The sequence below is a fragment of the Diaphorina citri genome, unplaced genomic scaffold (genome assembly GCF_000475195.1).
Source record: "Diaphorina citri unplaced genomic scaffold, Diaci psyllid genome assembly version 1.1 scaffold326, whole genome shotgun sequence".
In the NCBI taxonomy this organism is placed as follows: domain Eukaryota; kingdom Metazoa; phylum Arthropoda; class Insecta; order Hemiptera; family Psyllidae; genus Diaphorina; species Diaphorina citri.
Window position 1 is genome coordinate 185,809 of NW_007377761.1, and position 14,885 is coordinate 200,693.

General features: G+C 34.5%; 1 protein-coding gene across 1 annotated transcript; it reads right to left on the reverse strand.

Annotated features, from left to right (window-relative positions):
* Nucleotides 1–3,929: 3,929 nt before the first annotated feature.
* Nucleotides 3,930–14,558, reverse strand: LOC103507581 (T-related protein-like). The gene is made up of 8 exons (XM_026822411.1): nucleotides 14,371–14,558; nucleotides 13,447–13,542; nucleotides 12,962–13,130; nucleotides 12,447–12,581; nucleotides 11,833–11,923; nucleotides 8,597–8,695; nucleotides 8,215–8,468; nucleotides 3,930–4,430 (listed from the first exon to the last, which is right to left on the reverse strand). The coding sequence occupies exons 1-7, from the start codon at nucleotides 14,505–14,507 to the stop codon at nucleotides 8,221–8,223; spliced, it is 975 nt and encodes a 324-aa protein (XP_026678212.1). The 5' UTR covers nucleotides 14,508–14,558; the 3' UTR covers nucleotides 3,930–4,430; nucleotides 8,215–8,220.
* Between the last annotated feature and the right edge of the window lie 327 nt (nucleotides 14,559–14,885).

Sequence of the window (14,885 nt, forward strand, 5' to 3'; positions counted from 1 at the left end):
TTTCCAGTCTGGTAGACACCCTGGTGGGTTCAATCCCAGCCGAGGTATGGAATTTTATCCTCAATATAATTTGAGAATTTGACCACAATAAGAGTAGTAGCCTACTGCTGGAGTAAAGGGACTTTTCAGTCCTATGCGAGCAGTATAAATAAGCACTACTATTATTATTACCCTGTCACCCACTGTCCTACATTTGGATCCTTTAGCATATTCTCGTCTAATAAGGATGTCATTCTACATTTTATTAAATAACCACATGCTCAATTTAAGTTTTGTCATATACTAGGAGTCTTTATGAGGCTTATTACGTAACAGTTTTGTCAGGCGAAAATATTTTCCACCATCCCGTTTGTCATCCCGAAAATATTTTCCACCAGTTTGACGTCATCTAAAAGAAAGTTTTGTCTTGGTATCTTCAATGAAAGTACCTACTTTATTTATCAAAAGTCTCAAAAGGTTTTACCTATTATGTTCATGAGTACCCCATGGTTTTTTCCGCCCCACAACCTTTGCAAACCGATTCACATGATGGCGTGCGAACTCCACAATATTTATTTCCTTCTTTAAGGACATTTTCAAGTAAAACCATGTTTTCCTTGTTTTTTTTTCATTCTAAATATGTATAATCAACCCTTAAAAGAAATAAAAGATATCGAAGGGAAAAAAGTAAAGAAAACCCTTTACATACGTACCTACAGCAATAGCAAATTTTACTATGAAAGAACCTGTACCATGGAGAAAGTAATATATTTCCTTGGAATATGTACCTACATATTTCAAGTGTTTCTGTCATTTGAAGTAATAAAAAAATAAGGACCCTAAATTTTTTATTAAAGGAATACAGACATACAGACAATACCTATTAGTAAATATACCATTAATGAAATTCAGTTAAAATCTTGACAAAATATATCTAGGGATCTACCTACATAATAAAGGTTAATTAGTCGGACAAATAACGAAGAAAAATCCGGGCTAGTAACAAGAACTGAAAATTGCTGCCTCCACTATTAAAAACGAAAAAAGATATATGTTTGGGAAATGTGGCTCAATTTGTCTTTAGTGTTTTAACTTACTATGTCACATAAGGTTTTCCGCTTTTCTTCTCCTGAGCTTTTACCCTCCTAGAATAGTTCGTATTTTTTGCTAATGGTCATGTTTGAATAGATATAAATATTTAAATAAATTGCACAAACCACCTATCTACATGTACGGAGTACTCAATCACTATAATGGGAAATCAATTAAAAATGGGAAATCAAAATAAAATACATAATTTCAAGTCATTAAAAGTTTCTGTGGTCTACTAACCGTTCTAGTTCATAAAAACACAGACTGAAGAGTTATTCAAACAAAAATAGAGAAAGATTGCAGGAGATACAGAAAATTATTTAAAAAGAAATAATTAAAATACATTCTAGTGATTATTATACTTTTTATACTTTTTCGCAAGGAGAAAAAAGTCTTTGAGAAACCTCAAACCATTCATTTTCGTATTACTTATTTCCTCAGTTCTGTCCCGTCTGAAAAGAGAAAGAAATTTATTGAATTATAAGTACTGTTATTGTACTGTGAAACAACCTGTGTTGACACAGTATGTATAGGAAAGAAATTTTTCATAAAGAGAATGATATGTATCAAATATGAAACTTTACCTGATTCCCTCGAATTTGCCATCAAAAATTTTGTCAAGAGAACGAATGTGCCATCAAATTCATTACAAGTACATACAAGACGAGTATTGTTTATTCCCCCCCCCCAATACGTTTCTATAGAACTAGTCCGTTAGCTTAACAGCCCTGATAAGCCAACACAAATTAAATGGAACTTAACTGGCTGTTAGCTTAACAGGAGTTCCAATGACTGAATAAATATTGGTGAAATCCAACATCGGAGTTAGTAGGTACAATGAATAAGTATTTTATTATACAAACAATAATACAGAAGCTTCTACATAATAATATGTGAATGTAGGAATCTGTCACCCACTGTCCTACATTTGGATCCTTTAGCATATTCTCGTCTAATAAGGATGTCATTCTACATTTTATTAAATAACCACATGCTCAATTTAAGTTTTGTCATATACTAGGAGTCTTTATGAGGCTTATTACGTAACAGTTTTGTCAGGCGAAAATATTTTCCACCATCCCGTTTGTCAAATTAGGTTTTCAAGTTTGACGTCACCTAAAAGAAAGTTTTGTCTTGGTATCTTCAATGAAAGTACCTACTATATTTATCAAAAGTCTCAGGAGGTTTTAGCTATGTTCATGAGTACACCATGGTTTTTTACGCCCCACACCTTTGCAAACCGATTCACATGATGGCGTGCGAACTCTGCAATATTCATTTTTTTAAAAGAGGTTTGACAGAGGGAACTGTAACTGCTAGGGTCTTATCGTCCCGAAATCGAAGAGAGAAGGAAGACAGGATAGGAGAAAGCCAGGCCGTTCCGAGAACGAACATCATCCCATCAGGATAAAATCCGCCCCGGGCGGGAATCGAACCCGCGGCCTAGCGCTTACAAGGCAGACGGGGTAAAACAGTGAATTTCAAATTCAACAAAGGCTTCATTTGTAATAAACTAACGGAGTCTGAAATCTAAATTGACCACCCTGTCGGAAATATTTCATTTTTTCTTCCTCTCTCTTCTTTCTAATATTTAAATTACCTTTATTTTTGTTGGAAAAATTGATGGTAAAAAAAAGCGGAAGAAGGGTGAATATAAATACTAGAAAGTATATTGTAGTCCAGAAGACTAAAAGAAAGACATTCTACAGAAAAAACAGACACTCTATTTGTTTGACAAAGATACCGCGCATTGGAATTTATAAATGGGTACCTACGGAAAATATTACTTAGAAATGTTGAGGTAATTTTAAAAACATTTTTCTATTGTCAACATCATACTCATACCTATAAGTATATTCCTGATCATAAAAATATGACAGGAAGGCACAGGAATCATTTTTACTCGCAGAATATTGTTTACCTCATTGTTATGTAATTTTTTTTCTGTTCCCTGTTATTTTTTTACAGAAATATAATAGGAAGTTTATGCCGGTGCTTTAATTCAGTTACTTCAGTGGAGCATAAAATTTAGTTGTATTTTTGATCAATCATTTGCCTTGCCATAAAAACCTAAAACTAAACTACAAGTAAAGGGCAATGTATAAGATGTACGAAAAGTTGAGTCAGCTTGACAAAGACTTATATCTACTACTTGAGTACACGCTTGTTCTTGCCTGGACAAAAATACCTTCTAAGATTTGGATTTATTTTCATGAGTATTAGCCTTTGTATTTTCCATAACTATCAGTTATGGATAAAATGGCACATCCACTAATTTGATATACTCCAGTTCCTTTTGAGTACCTACTACCTATAGCTTATGGTGAGAATCGAATCAAAAAATAATTTGTAAAAAAAAGTAGATATCCAAAAGGATGACTATAGAATGACTTTAAACGATGACTTTTCTCATTAAATTTAGGCCTTACAGAGCGTTAAAATTTTCAAGTATGATATTGATCGGAACTTTTGGCGTCCGTAGTTTTCAATCACCTTACATACGTGGCTGAATAGGCTGGCTTCATTTTCTTCTTTAAGGACATTTTCAAGTAATTCTTCCATGTTTTCCCCGTTTCTTTATTATTTTTATTTATTTTTTCATTCTAAATATGTATAATCAACCCTTAAAAGAAATAAAAGATATCGAAGGGAAAAAAGTAAAGAAAAGTAATAAGCACTGAAACAAGTGAAGCAAAATGAAAATTAAAAAAAAAAAAAGAGAAGGTTTTAACGAGAAAAGAAGTAAATATGTCTTTAGCATGATTCTGCATGTCATTAATTGTAACATAACAAAGGACATCTTCCATTCCGGTACGAAGTTTCAAAAGTTCAAAGGTTTTCGGAAAAAAGTTCCCACTTAGTTTCAGATTTCTTCTCTCGATTTTATGCCCTAATTTATATCGTAAGATTGTAATTTTTTACAAGGCTCATTATGTAGATATCTTACAATTATTAAAGGTACATTCTACAGATAAGTGTTCATTAGGTTTTACATTTGAATAGATATAAATATTTAAATAAATTGCACAAACCACCTATCGACATGTACGGAGTACTCAATCACTATAATGGGAAATCAATTAAAAATAGGAAATCAAAATAAAGTAAATAATTTCAAGTCATTAAAGTTTCTGTGGTCTACTAACCGTTCTAGTTCATAAAAGCACAGACTGAAGAGTTATTCAGACAAAAATAGAGAAAGATTGCAGGAGATACAGAAAATTATTTAAAAAGAAATAATTAAAATACATTCTAGTGATTATTATCCTTTTTATACTTTTTTCGCAAGGAGAAAAAAGTCTTTGAGAAACCTCAAACCATTCATTTTCGTATTACTTCTTTCCTCAGTTCTGTCCCGTCTGAAAAGAGAAAGAAATTATTGAATTATAAGTACTGTTACTGTACTGTGAAACAACCTGTGTTGACACAGTATGTATAGGAAAGAAATTTTTCATAAAGAGAATGATATGTATCAAATATGAAACTTTTCCTCCCTGGTCTACAACAGAAAATTGAAAAAGATTAACTTCTAGGCAATGATGGGCGAATTTGCAAATTTTATTTACTAGGTACCTAAAAATGCTGGGGGAAAGGGTAGTACTTTGAAGCCACTAAAAAATATCAAAAGAAAATCATGTTTTACTTCTTTTTTTCCATAATAAAGATTAACAAAGATCCAGGAGATGACTTTAGAGGAAAACCTTTGTAAATATTAAAGAAAGAAGAGGAATAATAATAAAGAACAAGGAATTGACAGGAGCCCAAAGTCAGAATGTCGCGAGGGGCGTGAACCTTTCTTTCCTTATTTTATTATTTTTTATTTTAATAAAATAAAAGTAACATTTTTTGGTCTTTAATTATGTCAAGAAAAGAGACGATAATATCATAATCAACGACAAGATATCATTTTCATTTTTCGGTACTGCAGATTGCTTTCTCGACTTTTGGGGCGTTTTAACCGGCAAGGCGGTTCCAGGCCTTTGATACTGACTTTGACTACGGGGAACATTCGTCTGGAACACAAGAAATGCAAAATGACTAGCAACTCGTCGAATTACCATTGATAACCCGGTGATAGTTGCTTTTGACTTACGGCCCAATTCATCGTTTCAATTAGGTAATTGTAAAGACCAAAGACTCCTTGATATTACTATGCCTTTGATAGTGTACCGTGTTAACCGTTGGTTCCAGGCCTTTGATACTGACTTTGACTACGGGGAACATTCGTCTGGAACGCAAGAAATGCAAAATAACTATAACTGGTCGAATTACCATTGATAACCCTGTGAAAGTTGCTTTTGAATTACCGCCCAATTCATCGTTTCAATTAGGTAATTGTAAAGACCAAAGACTCCTTGATATTACTATGCCTTTGATAGTGTACCGTGTTAACCGTGTACCCTACCCAAAGGAATCTCCCAACGTATATTAGTACCTAATGATAGCAATGAGTTACCTGTCTGGATAAAGTTTAGATATTAGTAGTACTTACCACATTACACCAAGTACAAAATTAGTAATATATAAATTAGTGATATAGTAATATTACATTACATAAACGATAGGCAAAGTATTCCTACTTAACACATTACATAAAAGATAGGGGAAGTGAAAATTCGTGAAGAATGATATCTGTGGCGCCCTCTATAAGCATTTCCACACAACTGAACATAAAGTCAGGAAAATTGGAGAACTTTATATCACCCCCTTTTAAAATGAAAGTGAGCGTTTAACGTGGAATAGCGTAACGCTTTCTAGCTTTCTTCCCCTTTTTTGAGTCTCCTAGCGATTACCTTTCTTATTACCTATCCTTATATATTTATTTATCTATTGTTTATCCTGTCCGAATAGGACTGACAAGTTCCTTTAGCCAAGCAGTCTTAAACAAGGTCTCGTATGTTTATTTTCCTTATATAATTTTTTATTTATCTATTGTTTATCCTGTCCGAATAGGACTGACAAGTTCCTTTAGCCAAGCAGTCTTAAACAAGGTCTCGTATGTTTATTTGCCGGCAAGGATTTGAAGATGACAAGACTCATTAGCTTGAGCGGATGGTTTCCATATTGTTTGTATATTTGTTTACTTTTTATTGTCTTTATTCTTTATAATCTAATTAAAATTACTAAGCCTCTCTATATGAAAGTTTGGGGGCTTTGATGATGATGAATAGTTTCGCAACTAATCGCACACGGTGATTTGACTAGGACGTTGTTTAAGTTTACAGCAGAAAATTCCTGACTTATGAGAGGGAACAATGCAGACCGTGACCGGCAAGGATTTGAAGATGACAAGACTCATTAGCTTGAGCGGATGGTTTCTATATTGTTTGTATATTTGTTAACTTTTTATTATCTTTATTCTTCATAATCTAATTAAATTTACTAAGCCTCTCTATATGAAAGTTTGGGGGCTTTGATGAATTGGAATAGTTTCGCAACTACCTAATCGCACACGGTGATTTGACTAGGACGTTGTTTAAGTTTACAGCAGAAAATTCCTGACTTATGAGAGGGAACAATGCAGACCGTGTTCTACGAAAAAAATTAATACCATTTTCAACCGCCAACAAAAATGCTGATGTAAATTTGGTGTCTGTTGTCTATGAAGATGTCAAAATTTCTTTTATCACGAGAGAATTGAAAAGGAAAATTTTCTGTAGGTGCAATTTGCTTTCCCAAATGTAGGCATTAACCCGAGGTTCTCGAACCCCGATTGGACATCTATTTACTTTATTTTCGGAAATGGTTGTGTAATTGGTGTCAAATTACATACATACTTACCTATACATGTCAATGAATATCTACCCACATATTTTTTCGTCTAGTAAATATTAATATTTTTCATCAATCTTTGTAAAGATATGTGCAGTTTTCCAGGTTTACTTTATCTTTATCCTCTTTTCTCTTTTTTTTTTCCGTCTTCAATTATTTCCGCATCGATTTTCATCAGACTCTGTTTCTTATAAATATTGTTATTAATTTTATCTCATGAATAAAATTTAATCACACAAAATAATAGGTAATGCCTTAATGAAAAACAGACTAACCTTTGATGACGTGAATCTTATAAACAACTCGAACAATAAAATCAATATAAAAAAAAGGAAATCCACTATTTCCACAAACATACTTATACTCGCAACAAGAATAATTACTGAAAACTCATTCAATCAAAATAATTTAAGATCTTTGTAAAGATATGTGCAGTTTTCCAGGTTTACTTTATCTTCTTTTCTCTTGTTTTTTTCCGTCTTCAATTATTTTCGCATCGATTTTCATCAGACTCTGTTTCTTATGAATATTGTTATTAATTTTATCTCATGAATAAAATTTAATTACACAAAATAATAGGTAATGCCTTAATGAAAAGCAGACTAACCTTTGATGACGTGAATCTTATAAACAACTCGAACAATAAAATCAATATAAAAAAAGGAAATCCACTATTTCCACAAACATACTTATACTCGCAACAAGAATAATTACTGAAAACTCATTCAATCAAAATAATTTAAAGATAACCAATTAAAATAACCTCGAACGTTCGTGCGATATAAGTTATCCCTGTCTGCAATTTGAAAGTTCATCCATTTCCTTTAACAGCGATCAATCAAAATGAGGAAAAGGGTTGGCGACTTTGATATTGATATACGTTACTGTGATTTGTATTTTTAGTTTTTGCACATGTTTTTCTTCCTCTCCCTTCCTCACTCGTTTAATGCCATACAGATTACAGCTTTGACTCTTCTCAGGACTTGGGTTTTCGGTCAAAGCCCCCCAAACTTTGCAGAGAGGTTCATTTAAAATTGTATATCAAATGTGACAGGGGCCGAGTCTAGATAAAACTACGGTTCGGCCATCATTAAGGACTAAAGTTTTAAAAATACCTACCTGAAAAAGTTTGTGAATCTCAGGAATTTGACTTCCGACCCAGGTCGCTGTAGAGACAAAAGTAAAGACAAAAGAAGTTATTAAGATAAATCTAGATAAAACTACGGTTCGGCCACCATTAAGGACTAAAGTTTTAAAAATACCTACTTGAAAAAGTTTGTGAATCTCAGGAATTTGACTTCCGACCCAGGTCGCTGTAGAGACAAAAGTAAAGACAAAAGAAGTTATTAAGATAAATTATGTTCAACTTACCCGAAATCAAGAATTTGAATGGATCCAAAACTGCTGCGTCGACTGTTCACTAGAATTGTCTGCTAAGGAGTTTTCCGACAGGTCCTCATGACTGATGTAATTTCCCAGAGGTACTGTGCTCATCAAGTCGGGCTGGTTGGGTATCAGATCGAATGAGTATTGGTGCCAGGCTGAGGGGGAGTAGCTGGTTGGATAGGGAGTAGAAGACCAACTGGGAGCCCGTAATGAATTTGGATAAGTTTCAAATGTAGATGCTGAAAGAGAAGATGCATTCGCTTAATTTAAGTAGATTGACACTATTTCCCTTTTCCTATACACAAAATCCAGAACATTGGCTAGCCAAAAAGTTTTTACAGATACCTGATAAAAAAAAAATGCTCACCTGATGTGGTACTTGTTACAGGGGACAGTTGATTAGTTCTAGATTGAGCTAGGTATGGCGAACTTCTAATGTTACTGGTCCTTGTGTTCCCATTCCACTCTGGAAAAGTAAAATTAATCATTAAAACAAGTTGAACATCTTGACCGCTTAACACTTGATTGTGCATTCTTCGTTAAAATAAATACATACCTAGACATATAAAAATGCAAAATTTAGGCACCAAATAGACCGTCTTTGGTTAGCCTCTTTCTGTTCTCCTATTTCAGTCTAAAGTAAATTTTCTTTCAGTGCATACAGAAGGTGCCTAAATAATAATTTGATCCCTGCCTATTTCTCAAAATGTTTAGTTCACACCTACCTATTTTCTCTCATACCTTTACCATAGTAATCAAAGATAAATTCGACTGAAGGAATGCTTTCAAGGGTTTCAATAATGGACTAATTTTTCTGTAAAGTTGCCCAACTACAGTAACTTTTTTCCGGAAATTAATATGTAACTATAAATTATGGTGGAAAAAGGTACCGAGAAAGGAAATATGAAGTTTATTTTAAAGTACACACTTACTTTATTCTGCTGAAACTCACTTGCTACATGCACCTTGTATCGTCAGACTTTGAACTAAATTAGAAAAATTGTCAATAAAGTTAACATTGGGACATCTTCCTTCCTTGAAACACCAAACACAACTGACAGTGAAAACCAAATTTCTCTCTGTGGGAAAGTGAAATTTGAAATTTTCCCACGGACCCTTGGTACCTGCTGAAAATTTGGTTTAAAGTCCACTTCACACGGTCCCATTCCCATGTTATGCGTGTTTTCTTTTCCAAGTTTTGTAGGGCCTGTAAGAACTTTTTGTTGTCTTGTAGGATGTCACTAACATATTTTCTCTTCCAGGTTTTTTGTTAGTCCTAAAGCCTATACTAAATCCTTTAATCATTAAGGTACGAGTAAGCCTCCTATTAGATGACTAAAAAAAAAGCAAGCGAATTAAACTTGGCATACGAGATTGACTGAAAGGTTTCTTGTCGTTTGTATAGGAGTCACTTGACTTTTCCGCTGAGTAAATAATTTCCATTTTGTTTACTTTAACAGATACTAAATGAGTAGTTAAGGTCTCGAGTGTTAACTAACTTCAGCTTTTGCAACAACATTCCCTCAGGTTCTTTGTTTAATTTCATTTTACGTCCTCCCTCCCCACAATTTTATTACAGTTTATCAATAGGTGTAGGTAGTCTGTAGTGTGTGTTGTGTTCTAAAGTTCAGTGTTGAACTAATAAGACCGGGATTAGGTTTAGGTGATGTAATTTATTCTGTTGAATTTCAGCGCCTGAAACAGGCGCACAGAGATGTTTAATTCAGCTTTCTGATAATTTAAACGAAAAAATATTAGATCTTGTGTTTCTCTGACATAAAAATAGACCAGGACCTTGGATATTAGTCCTGTTACACAAAAAGCCAACTCTGCGGCTTAGGTATAGGGGCATACAGCTCTTAAAGTTGTGTTAAGCTTATACAAATTTAAATATTAGTACTAGTTTGCTCCAAGCCAGGCGCACAGAGATGTTTAATTCAGCTTTCTGATAATTTAAACGAAAAAAATATTAGATCTTGTGTTTCTCTGACATAAAAATAGACCAGGACCTTGGATATTAGTCGTCTTACACAAAAAGCCCACTCTGCGGCTTAGGTATAGGGGCATACAGCTCTTAAAGTTGTGTTAAGCTTATACAAATTTAAATATTAGTACTAGTTTGCTCCAAGTGCTGTAGATACGTGTCAGAACCATACCACATTTTCATATTCACATTTCAATTTCATATGTCTATTCTCCAACTTCCAGCAAAAGTTTCCTATTTTTATCCATCTACTTTCTACCGTATTTTATTGTGTTTAAAAATCATAAAAATATCAGACGCATATGAGCACACTTGCTGTTCTGTAGCAACTTTGACTAAATGTATCCGAGGTTCGTACTTATGCAGCGAGTTCAACATGATCTGTAAGAAACAAGTATACAATATAACTTAGGTTTGTATTATGACTCACTGGCACATGGCCTACCCCCGGAGTCGGGGGCCCCGAAAATTCAGGGGCCCTAAATGTAGTAATATACTAAAAATATCTGATTATCTGGCATGTATTTCGAGCATTGACCCAGGGGCTCTCATAAGACGAAACACGAGTTCAACATGATCTGTAAGAAACAAGTATACAATATAACTTAGGTTTGTATTATGACTCACTGGCACATAGCCTACACCCGGAGTCGGGGGCCCCGAAAATTCAGGGGCCCTAAATGTAGTAATATACCTACTAAAAATATCTGATTATCTGCCATGTATTTCGAGCATTGACCCAGGGGCTCTCATAAGACGAAACCTTGCGGTGGGTCCCCAAAAAAGTAGGAACTCCACTGCCGTCATTGATTTAAACGAAGTAAATACTTTTTGATGACGACGACATGTTGAATAATGATATTAATGATCATTATTATAAGAATAAATAAAAAAAGTAGGTACCTACCTATAAATGTTTCTCATGGAAATAAAGTAGAAATGGTAAACGGAACTTTACCTGTCCGCTTCCATTGCTGTGGTTGGTCAGTTTCACCTTTGCAAAGGACACGCAATCTTTCATCCAATGTTCTCCAAAATTGGGCGATTCTGGATGAAGGTACATGGCGTTCATTGGTGGCTGCTCAGGCTTGCCAGCAGGAACCCATTCGCCATTGACATATTTCCATCTGGAATTAGGACAGACATGAAATTGAAAGGTTATTCATCAAGCTCCCCTAAAACGATAAAAATACCATTTTCAACCGCCAACAAAAATGCTGATGTAAATTTGGTGTCTGTTGTCTATGAAGATGTCAAAATTTCTTTTATCACGAGATCGCTTACACTTGATTCTGCATCCTTCGTTAAAATAAATACATACCTAGACATATAAAAATGCAAAATTTAGGCACCAAATAGACCGTCTTTGGTTAGCCTCTTTCTGTTCTCCTATTTCAGTCTAAAGTAAATTTTCTTTCAGTGCATACAGAAGGTGCCTAAATAATAATTTCTTTGTGGACTTGGATCAGAATTTAGGAAATTAGTAATGAATGCTACTTACTCGTTTGCTGATTGTAGTAATTGTCGGTTTTTTCTTTGGCATCTAGAAAAGCTTTCGATAATAATTTCTTTGTGGACTTGGATCAGGATTTAGGAAATTAGTAATGAATGCTACTTACTCGTTTGCTGATTGTAGTAATTGTCGGTTTTTTCTTTGGCATCTAGAAAAGCTTTCGCAAATGGATTGAATTTGATTTTCAATGACGTCACCTGGAATATAGTTGGAAATATATTTAAACGAAAGAAGCAAAGAAAATGTTGATCGTTAAATAACGGTAATTTGTAAGCTTCTGAGCCAATTGAGTCATAGGTATACATACAAAAGATGCATGTATGCAGGCAGGTAGATATAAATATTTAAATTCAACGAAGTTTGAAAGTATTTTTATATACCTATATACCTTGGGCACACCCATATTCCATTCTCAGAGTTATTTATTACACAGATTTTGGGACCTTTCTTTACTAAATTCCCATGTGAGCAGTCCAATAGACGGGGCTGTTGCACCTCAATTATTCGAGTGAAAATTAGTCAAGTACTCACCTCTTCATTCTGGTAAGCTGTCACCGCAATGAACTGAGTTTCAGGAAATGGAAAGGTTTTGATGATTTGCTGTTCTTTACACTTAGGGACTCTTTGGGTACCTACATTTTGGGGCCTTTCTTTACTAAATTCCAATAGACGGGGCTGTTGCACCTCAATTATTCGAGTGAAAATTAATCAAGTACTCACCTCTTCATTCTGGTAAGCTGTCACCGCAATGAACTGAGTTTCAGGAAATGGAAAGGTTTTGATGATTTGCTGTTCTGTAGCAACTTTGACTAAATGTATCCGAGGTTCGTACTTATGCAGCGAGTTCAACATGATCTGTAAGAAACAAGTATACAATATAACTTAGGTTTGTATTATGACTCACTGGCACATGGCCTACCCCCGGAGTCGGGGGCCCCGAAAATTCAGGGGCCCTAAATGTAGTAATATACCTACTAAAAATATCTGATTATCTGCCATGTATTTCGAGCATTGACCCAGGGGCTCTCATAAGACGAAACCTTGCGGTGGGTCCCCAAAAAAGTAGGAACTCCACTGCCGTCATTGATTTAAACGAAGTAAATACTTTTTGATGACGACGACATGTTGAATAATGATATTAATGATCATTATTATAAGAATAAATAAAAAAAGTAGGTACCTACCTATAAATGTTTCTCATGGAAATAAAGTAGAAATGGTAAACGGAACTTTACCTGTCCGCTTCCATTGCTGTGGTTGGTCAGTTTCACCTTTGCAAAGGACACGCAATCTTTCATCCAATGTTCTCCAAAATTGGGCGATTCTGGATGAAGGTACATGGCGTTCATTGGTGGCTGCTCAGGCTTACCAGCAGGAACCCATTCGCCATTGACATATTTCCATCTGGAATTAGGACAGACATGAAATTGAAAGGTTATTCATCAAGCTCCCCTAAGACGAAAATCAAGTTCCGAGTGCTTAAAAATAGCATTGAAGATTTTGATTTCCATTGAAACTAGTGGGAGGATTTTAAAAAACTCGTGTATTCTTGTGACTAAGTGAGATACGTAGATTTTTTTTGGGGGGGGGGGGTGATTTTCAACAACATACCACATTAGAGAAGCCATTTTACCCGAAAGAGGGCCTGAACGAGGCTAAATAATTATAAATATTATAATACAAATGAAAAAAAGACAAATAGAAGTAAAAACCAACAAACCTCTTCTGTTCAATCTGTAAGAACTCCAAGAGGACCGTATACATGGCGTCTGGTTCCAGGCCTTTGATACTGACTTTGACTACGGGGAACATTCGTCTGGAACACAAGAAATGCAAAATGACTAGCAACTCGTCGAATTACCATTGATAACCCGGTGATAGTTGCTTTTGACTTACGGCCCAATTCATCGTTTCAATTAGGTAATTGTAAAGACCAAAGACTCCTTGATATTACTATGCCTTTGATAGTGTACCGTGTTAACCGTGTACCCTACCCAAAGGAATCTCCCAACGTATATTAGTACCTAATGATAGCAATGAGTTACCTGTCTGGATAAAGTTTAGATATTAGTAGTACTTACCACATTACACCAAGTACAAAATTAGTAATATATAAATTAGTGATATAGTAATATTACATTACATAAACGATAGGCAAAGTATTCCTACTTAACACATTACATAAAAGATAGGGGAAGTGATTCGTGAAGAATGATATCTGTGGCGCCCTCTATAAGCATTTCCACACAACTGAACATAAAGTCAGGAAAATTGGAGAACTTTATATCACCCCCTTTTAAAATGAAAGTGAGCGTTTAACGTGGAATAGCGTAACGCTTTCTAGCTTTCTTCCCCTTTTTTGAGTCTCCTAGCGATTACCTTTCTTATTACCTATCCTTATATATTTATTTATCTATTGTTTATCCTGTCCGAATAGGACTGACAAGTTCCTTTAGCCAAGCAGTCTTAAACAAGGTCTCGTATGTTTATTTGCTTTATCTAGATTGTCAATGAAGGATAGTACCTTTATTGCCAGAGTTTAATAGGTACAGCACTGTTTTGTTCGTACGAGTATTGGCAATCGTAACCAAAGATTAGATAAATTAAAAGAACAACATAAATTGACATCGAACAAAATCCTTACCTTCCATTTTTAGTGACAATCATTTCATTCGTATGACTTTGAAATTTTAGCCATAGATCTAAATCTTCCAGGATCACTTGAGGATTTCCATAGGCTTCATATTGCTGAGAATCACTTTTTATCATTTCAATAGACATGGCAACACTATAAAGCCATGAAGATAACTTTTTTGGAAAGTTCACTAGAAGCAAGTACCTAACTAAACGTATAGGTACCTATAAGAGGATCTATAGAGATTTTCTTTCGTCTTTACAATTCACATGGGTCGAAAATTTTAAAATTTAATGTCTTAACAAGCAAGCTGAGAGACACCCGTGCTTTATAACAAAATCATTTAATTAGGATAAAAAATTATCCTACTATTACTGGAGAGTAATTATTTATTTCTAATAATTATTCATTTTTAGGAACTTCAGAACCACCCTCTGTATGATTGAGTAATATTCAATATTTCTCAAAGAACTCTTTGTAATATGGAACGTGTGGCACAGGTATCCACTAAATACAAATTTAGT